The 8745-nt window shown below is 53.1% G+C and overlaps 1 protein-coding gene across 1 annotated transcript; it reads right to left on the bottom strand.

The window, feature by feature from the left end:
• Positions 1–608: 608 nt before the first annotated feature.
• Positions 609–7404, bottom strand: LOC103315660. The gene has a single exon (XM_016984765.3). The coding sequence runs from the start codon at positions 6268–6270 to the stop codon at positions 4513–4515; it is 1758 nt and encodes a 585-aa protein (XP_016840254.2). The 5' UTR covers positions 6271–7404; the 3' UTR covers positions 609–4512.
• Between the last annotated feature and the right edge of the window lie 1341 nt (positions 7405–8745).

Here is an 8745-nt window from a genome sequence, read left to right as displayed (position 1 = left end):
AAACTGCGCCCGTAAAAATAACGGACGGTTATATTATTCAGAAATATTCGCGCTGTGTATAGTAAACTATTCAAAATAGCAGAATACGTTAATTAATAAAAAACTTTTGTTATACTAGGCTTTTCGGTCGATAAAGAGTGGATAATTTCATTCCGCGCATATTTCACTCGCTAGCGTTCGTTAATACGCTTCAATTAAGGATAACAATCTCTGACCGCAGAATGCGATATTTCACTCGTGAATTTTGTCATGTGTATACCGCGACTAATTTCTGTCCTATTTCGATTCATAGCAGAAATCTTCCAATTATGGGCCGCTGATGTAATTTATTTATTAATCCTGACGAATAACGCTGTGATATAGAAAGTAAATCAAGTATTACGTGTTATGCAGGACATCGTTGTAATAGTTTTACGTTTTCGTTACAGGATTATATAAATCGTTATAAAAAGTTATAATAGTATTCGTGCTTACCTTCTGATTACATATCTTATATGAGAAAAGAGCTTCAATGAAAAATTATTACAAGCGGTTGTTCTATTAATTAAAGGTGCCCTTGAAGTCGTAGATCAAATCGGAATATAAATGAACGAATCAAAGTCGAAAAAATTACTTCTTTATGTACATATCGTATTTATTGCTTGCACAAAGACCTTTACAATATATATTCACATGTATGAATCGCCTTTGCATTAATCTTTTGACACGACAGAGCTACGTATATTCATTATGTATATATATATAATCATTTATATTCATATTTATATTTGTAACATTGTATAATATACACTTGCTTCTCTCCCTTGCACATGCGAGGAACGAGGAAGGCACTTGTATGCGGTTTTGCTTTTTCCCGTGTCTTTTCGTATTATGCGAACGGCGCAAGACATCAGTCGCACTACAATCGTTAACACGACAATTAGTCAGAGCCGCGTGATATACGCCGACTATTCTTCCGCACGACTGTATGAGCTGTATACGCGAAGAACAACGACGGAAAAGCTTCGAAAAAATTGTACAAACGAGAAAAATCGACTCGTCGATGTCTCGCCCTTGCATGTGACAAGGATTTCGCGTTATAAGATATTTTTCATTGCCAAGGAATAACAACTATTCGTATAATTTCTATATTGCAAATACAGTTTTGTTAATCTAACGAAAATCTATATAGCTGATGCAACCAAAACTTCCATTCGTTTTTTATAAGCGTATAAAACAATATCGTCGATCGGTTCCATTCGTTCTGCGATGACGATTTTCCATCGTAAACTTACGTAAGCATTGTGAGTATACAGATACAACGTTTTCGTTAAAAATAAATCATTGGTATTCTACAGAGTATTATATATTTGAATCGGTTATTCTCCGTGGATATCGAGTCCCATCGCAGAACGAACGGAACGGGAATGACACATTTAATGTAAAACATGGATTTTCGAAGGTATACATTCGACATACCACATACTGCGTTTTGGTTGCATCTTTTAACGAGAAAATCTAAATGCAACGTTTTCGGCTACACAAAAGAGGAAAAAAAATAATAACATCAAGAACAAGATACAAAACGCAGTCTACATTCCTTTCACTCAATGAAAAATACATCCTCTGCAATTCGCTTATACATCCTAAATTATAACTGAGTCTATATTCTTCGCGAATACTCCGAATGGCACATTCCTGGTTGCGTATATGTTTCACTTCATTTTTATCCATCTTCACAATCATCCCTCTTTCTCTCAATGTGTTACATATATTTATAAGTTTGTCTTCGCAAACTCGCGCGCAATTCGAAAGCCGATTCGACGCTCTGTCGACGAGTTGGTATGCGTTACATACGTGTATATAAAATGCGCATGTATATACGAGTAGGCACTTCTGCGACTCCTTTCTAACGAGCACATGCGCGGGGAGAAAAGGACAGAAGTCAGTGTACGCGGCGCCGCGCAGGTGTGTGTGTGTGTACGTGTACGTGTACGTGTGCGCGTATACTTAAAGCGAAACACGATCGGGAGAGACTACGCGCTCGCAGGAGAGAAAAATCGTGTAATATATGGCCTTGCGCGGGATTTATAATGGACGCGGCGGCGTAAAATTGTCCTGCGCGTATACGCGGGGGAAAACGCAGAAATAAAGAAAAATTGTAAAGTTTATGCCATTTACATAAATCGTACAATTTTCGTTCGTCCTCAAGCTTTCTCGGATTTATGATTTACCCGAGATGCCAAAACACGCGCCACTGTGTTCGCCAAAGCAATAAACGACGCAGAGCTATAGGTTTATTGCTTACCGCCTTTCGCAATATAAAAATATCCATCGACCTCCTCATACAGTCTACGATAATTTACACATTTTTTGTCTCTTTTCGCTCTCGGTAAAGGTCGGCGCATGTAACGCGCTGAAAAATCATACTGGCGCGCGTATGCCTTTACAATAATTAATTGCGAAACGCGCTCGCTCACACGCGACTTCATCCGCACTTTGTTATGCGATGCGTAGATGTAACATAGATATTTTCTGGCACACATTGACTGCCTTTATCGAGACGCCGAAAAGTATAGCGTAAAGTAAATCGTCGATCTGAGAACCGATGGAACGAGGTTTACACAGCTGCGGCCCGCATTTATACGATTTGGTCACATGAAAGTCCGACCTTCGAACAGTCGCTCGTTACGCGCGACGTTCACTTTCTTTGAATAATATGCCTGATTACTCCTTTTTTTCTCAACAACGTGTTCCTTCGGTTCTCAACACCGTCGTCCTCGTCGTGGTTGCACAAACGGGTGAAGTGGAAAACAAGATACTCTCGGTGTAACACGGTATATCGGCCGCGATGTAAACACACCGCAGAGATACACACCGCTATACATTGCGCCACGTAATCGAGGATCCCTGTACACACTGTATGCATCGACGAACGAACGAATTTCACACTATCGGGATCGTCGAGGCGCATCGAACCATCCGAGACGTTGCCCCCGCGAAAGGACACCGCGCCAGTCGAACCTTTCTCTCTTTCACAATGCGACGACTCGATCTCGCGCAGCAGTTCGAGCATACATAGGTATTCGAATTATATGTGTGTGTCTCGAAGATACTTTTCGCGAGACAGCGTTGTAAATTCGTCGCGCGAGCTCTTTCTCCGTACTTCCTCGTGTCTTTCTCTCCGCTGACGCGCATAGCTCGTGCATTAGGAACCTGGGCGAATGGCGCGCGCGCACTTTCTATCGTTCCTGTTTCTCCGACTCTCGCGAGAGCAGAGCAGAGAGCCGTTTTTTGCGCATCCTCCGCTAACTGCCGCTGCTCCTCTATCTCTCAGTCCATGGTTTCTCTATTTCTACTTTATTTCCGCAACGCATACTTTTACATTTCCGCGTGTGTGTAATTGTGTTATGAACTTGCTTTTGGAAAATAGCCCTCTCGATAAATCGAGATCACCTCCGGCTGGCTCTTTCGGGAGTGTAATTACGCGCGTAAGGATCTATTTCGTATGGGCTGCGCGTGTGGAGCAGGAACCGATTAGGCTGCAGGCGTTATTTCACTATGAAATTTTTTTGTTAATGACGTGTGTACACAGCTCGTGAATGCCGTTATGTAAATACTCGCGTGTAATTGCTGTAACTGTTTTTGCCCGCAGCTGAAATTCTTTCGGATCGGCGGCTCTTTTTTCTATTCTGGATAATGAAATTTTGAAGATGAGAGAAAAATGTTCCTAACTCTACAACTCCTTGAAGTGCACTTGCCTGCCCATAGAGACGAATAAATTCCTCTGGCTCGAATTGAGTAGGCCGTTATCGATGCATCTCGAAAAAATCATCAGCCCGATCAGCTGTTCCATTTAATTTTTACCTCACTCCCTCGCCGACTGGGGCACGAAAACAAAAGCGAGCACAACAACGCATCGTGACCAGTGTATAGTAAGTATCCCACAAGCTGCTGCTGCACATATCGAAGAAACGGCCAACAGTCCAGATATCTCGGCGCGCGCGCGCGTAGAGGAATGCGCGATTTTTCCAGTCGCAGCCGGCGCGGTGTCGAAAGGGGGTCGAAAAAAGGCGCTAGCTAAAACAGTCGTGACTCGCGCGACGGATCTATAAAAAGGCTCCGCGCGCGCCGTAAAAAAGCACCGTTAGCCTAACGTTTCGTAAAGGCCTGCACACGCTCTCGCGCGCGAGGCTATGTGCTTCCTCGTCGTCGGCCGATCGATTATGCGCCGCTGCTGTGTGTGTTTGCATAAACTTTTACCTCGCGGATAGACGACAGGGAGGGGCAAAGCGACGAAAAAGGCCGCAAAAAACCGGTCGCGATAGGTGGAGAACGGCCGCGCGCGCGATATGCAAAGCGAGCCTCTTCGCCGATCTCGCCTAATGGCGCAATCCCGCTTTGTACCTCCGGCGATTTTCTCGATTCGGCCTGGCGAGCAAAAAACCTCGGGTGCGCGGATCAAGAGCGATGCCAGCCGGAGCCGATCTCGGGCCTACTGGGGATCGCAAAATCGGTAACACTCGTCGTCGGTTAGCGCGGTCTGGGCCTGGGCAGCGGCTGGGGGTGCTGTCCGTAGATGGCCATGGCCGCTCCATTGCCGTTCTTCAGGATGCGGGGGTCCAGCATGAGGGTCGACCCGTCGTCGAGGCTCAGTCCCGCGACCATCTGGGCGATCTCCCGGTCCTTCTTCTCCTCCTTGGGCGGCAGGCCGTTCTGGCCGGCGAAGCCCAGCGAGGCCAGGCTGCCGTGGCTCCGGCTGCGGTGCTCCGCGCGGATGCTGTACGAGAAGGCGCGTTCGTTGAGGTGGCCCTTGCGCCGGTAGATGCCGGTGCCGAAGCGCGACTCGTTGTCGGGGCTGTCGTTGCCGGAGCGCTCTTGCTGCGGGGGCGGTGGGGGCACGCTCAGGTCCGCGTGCGAGGCGGCCATGCGACGCTGCTGCAGGCCCAAGGTGGACGAGTCCATGGCGTCGGGGTGGTGGCGCCGGCCGCGGTTGCCCGTCGTCCCGTAGCCCCCGGGGTACATGCCCGCAGGGGGCGGCGGCACCACCGGCAGCGGCGCGTAGATCGGCACGATCGGGGCCGCGGCGGGAATGGGCCTGATGCCGCGGGCCGGGTGGTGGTGGGCCTTGCGGGGCAGCGTCGCCGCCGGGACCAGGAGGACTGGGCCGGGCCGCGCCAAGGTGCCCGCGACCGAGCGGCTGCCCGGGGCCATGGGGTGGTACCCGTGGGGCGGCGGCTGCCGGATCGGGTGCCCGAGGGTGTGGTGCCCGTGACCGTTCGTGTACATGGCCGCCTGCTGCATCTGCAGCTGCTGGGCGAAGTGGTGCTGCTGTTCGTCCTGCAGCGAGCGGTTCTTCAGCTTCTTGAGCTTCTTGCTGGCCTTCTTGCGGCTCGAGGACGAGTTGGACTCGTCGTGCATGAGCGGCTGTTGGGGCGGCGGGGGTGGCGGCGGCGGCGGGGCGATCAGCTGCCGGGGCCTCGAGCCCTTGGTGCTGCGCAGCGTGCCCTGCTCCTGGTAGAGGCCGTCGATCTCGTCGCGGCCGCGCGCCCAGACCTTGTGGTTCTCGTCGCCGTTGTAGAGGCTGCTGCCGTCGTCGTTGGAGGCGGTGTCGAGCTTGGCCGAGGTGGGCGAGCCGCCGCTGCCGTTGTTCTCCGCGAGGGTGGTGCTCGAGCCGCCGAGGGTGTGGTAGAGGCCGTTGGACGAGGAGTGCCCGTTGGTCGGGGTGGCCTGGCCGTTGCTGACGGCGGCGCCGTTGGTGCCGTTGGGCTCGAGGCCTTTGGCGAAGCGGCTGTCGGCGTAGGCGTGGAAGCAGCAGCGCACCAGCGCGTTCGCGGCCATGTCGCGCTTGCAGATGAAGGCGTGGCACTCGAGGACCTTGATGCCGGTGGTGCGGCGCAGCACCGCGGCAAAGAGCGGCGGGTGGTTGGCGCTGGGCGTGCGGGCGAACGGCGAGTCCAGGGGGAAGAAGCGCGTGGCCTGGGAGTCGGCACTGTTGCCGGCCTTCACGTGGCGCACGGCCGCGCAGTAGTGCAGCGCCTCGATGGGGAAGAAGCGCGTGACCTTCTTGCGGTGCTCGTCGACGTTCTCCAGCAGCAGGCCGTTGCTCCAGACGCTCAGCCAGGAGTCGATGCCCCGGGCGCCGAGCGCGCCCTGTTCGGGGTAGAGCTCGCGCAGCGGCTCCTGCACGCCGAGCAGGCCCTCCTTGCTGGCGTGGGGCACCGAGCTGCCGAGGTAGAGCACCCGGCAGCGGCAGTACGGAGTCGAGGACTCCTGACTCGAGCCCCTCATCTCGGCTCGAGGTCGTTCACACTAGGCTCCTCTCTCTCTTCTCTCTTCTCTCTCTCTCTCTCTCTCTCTCTCTCTCTCTCTCCCTCTCTCTCTCTCTCTCTCTCTCCTCCTGTTCGGCGCGACGGGACGAGCGCAACTCGCGGCGGGAGATGCAGCTGCGGGCTCCTTTCACCTTCCGATCGTCCAGGAGCGCGCTTCGGCTAGCCCAGACCGGGCCGACGGAGCTGCCTCGCAACGGAACAGCGTCGCAGCATATCCTCCTCTCTCTCTCTCTCTCTCTCTCTCTCCCTCTCTCTCTCTCTCTGCCGCTCTCAGCTTCGCGAGATCGGTCGCGGTCCGTCTCGAGTCCAGCTGTGGTACTTTCTCGCGCGCGCGCGAGCTCGGAATTTCGCACTGGCGGCGACAGCTGGACCACTTCACCGGGAGTCTCGCGTCTCGCGGGTCACTGTTCACCGGGAGGGGAACGATCGCGCAGCTCGCTGGTACCGCGGAGCATTATGGCCGCCTGGTACTCGCTTGGCATCCAGCGGCGACTGCCAGCCCGATCCACGGCTCTGCCAGTCTTCCTCCCCACTCACTCTCTCTCTCTCTCTCTTTCTTTCTCCTCTCTTCTCTCGAGCGCCAGCTATGTAAGGGCTTCCTCCTTCTCCGCGGCTCTACAGCGGCGGCCTCGAGTCGCGAGCATATACCGGTCGAGCGGTGTGTCTTTCCCTCCGGTTCTCCGCTGCGCCAGCGCACCTTTCCCAGAGTCAGCGGCCGCACTCTGCGGCGCACACACACACTGCCTGGAATTCGCCGGGGGAAATTATAGGCGCGAGAGCGTCTCGTGCGCGTATTATCTCCCTCTGTGCCCCTGGATCCTGGAATGTCCTGCGAGGAAAGACCTCTTCTGTCCTCTCCGGAGCAGGTCGCGGAGACGATCGGTTGCACTGCGATAACTCTCACTGTTTACGATCTCACTGTCCGTCTGTCCGTGGCTCGATCACTGAACCGCGAGCATCACTCGGAGATGACACCGATCAACGTGGATTCGAGCGTGAAAAAAAGTGTGGAGGAGCGCAAGCGCGCGCGACGTACCGAGCGTCGGCGACACGGGAAGACGGTCCGCTCCTAACTGAGGGGCACGTCGACGCTGCCTCGGCGGCGGCCGCTCTCCTCTCCGATCCCCGCGCGGAGAGGTGGAAGGAACGTGGAACGCGGCTACGCTGCTCCGTCTCTCTCTCTCTCTCTCTCTCTCTCTCTCTCTCTCTCTCTCTCTCTCTCTCTCTCTCTCTCTCCTTCTTTCGTCTTTTCCCTTTTCTCGTCCTCCTTCCTCCACTCGCGCTCTCTCGCTCTCTGTCTGCTCTCTCGCTCACCTGCAGCAGGAGAAAGAGAGACGGAGTCACGCCGTGTCTGCTACCTGCCTCTCGCTGTATACACGTCTCCGCTGCAGCGCAGGTACGAACGATGCAGGTATGTAGCGAGAAGTCGCGGGCCCCCTGCGCACCGCGTTTATGCATCGCGTAACGTATGGTACACAGTTGGAAATTCTTCTGCCCGGTGATGCGTGACGCGCGAGCGCTGAGCCGCCGTGGCCCAATTATCGGGCGTGATGCCGATGCTTGACCGGTTTATGTGTATGATATTCCGAGCGGCACGTCCGCTTCGGGCTTTTAAAGACGCTGCAGTACTCGATGCAATACTGTTAGTCTGAGATTTCGTCTATTTTGATAAAACAGAAGCTCGTTGGACTCGCAGGAACATCCGCCGGTAAAAAGCATGAGAAAACTCGAAATAATAAGACAAGTGGCAAACGAGACTCGCGAATTAATAACGTCGCATAAACGTCTCGAGCTGTGGAGGCCTAATTACGACAATCACCGCGAAACCCACAACAATAAGTAATCTCTCGGTGTATAACAAGAAGAGCGAATAAAAACGTCTCCCAAGTCAACGAACGCTCGCTGCAGACAATAAAGGGACGCATTTCGCGCTGCAGACGTACAAGGGAAGAGGACACACGCTCGAATGGAAATTCGAGGTCTCGAGGTCAGGACACGTCTCTCTCTCTCTCTCTCTCTCTCTCTCTCTCTCTCTCTCTCTCTCTCTCGCGGGGGAAGTCAAGCCGCATGAGACGCACCTGACGCATAGCCGGTCCCTCTTTAGCCTGAAACTCCAAATCCTTGACCCCCCTCGCGCGATCGCGACGACGATGATGATGCATCGGGCTGTTTTCTTTGGAATCTTCCTGCTCGGAATATCTCGGGGGACTTTATTCACCTCGCGCTGTCTGTTCTCGACCTTGCGTCGGAGGAGCCTTTCACGCGCCGCGCGCGAGATTTTGCAATTGAGTTTTGATTTTACACGGATACCGCGCGTTAGAGTAGCTGAATTATTCAAGAAAATAAAAGCGGCCGTTTTGCAACGACGACGATGACCGGTAATAAAATTATGAAGGATATCGCCGTAATGGAATCTCAGCTCACCGCGTCTATT

Source organism: Nasonia vitripennis, chromosome 3 (assembly GCF_009193385.2).
Source record: "Nasonia vitripennis strain AsymCx chromosome 3, Nvit_psr_1.1, whole genome shotgun sequence".
NCBI lineage: Eukaryota > Metazoa > Arthropoda > Insecta > Hymenoptera > Pteromalidae > Nasonia > Nasonia vitripennis.
Note: the sequence above shows the minus strand (reverse complement) of the source record. Positions and strands in the feature narration are given on the sequence as shown.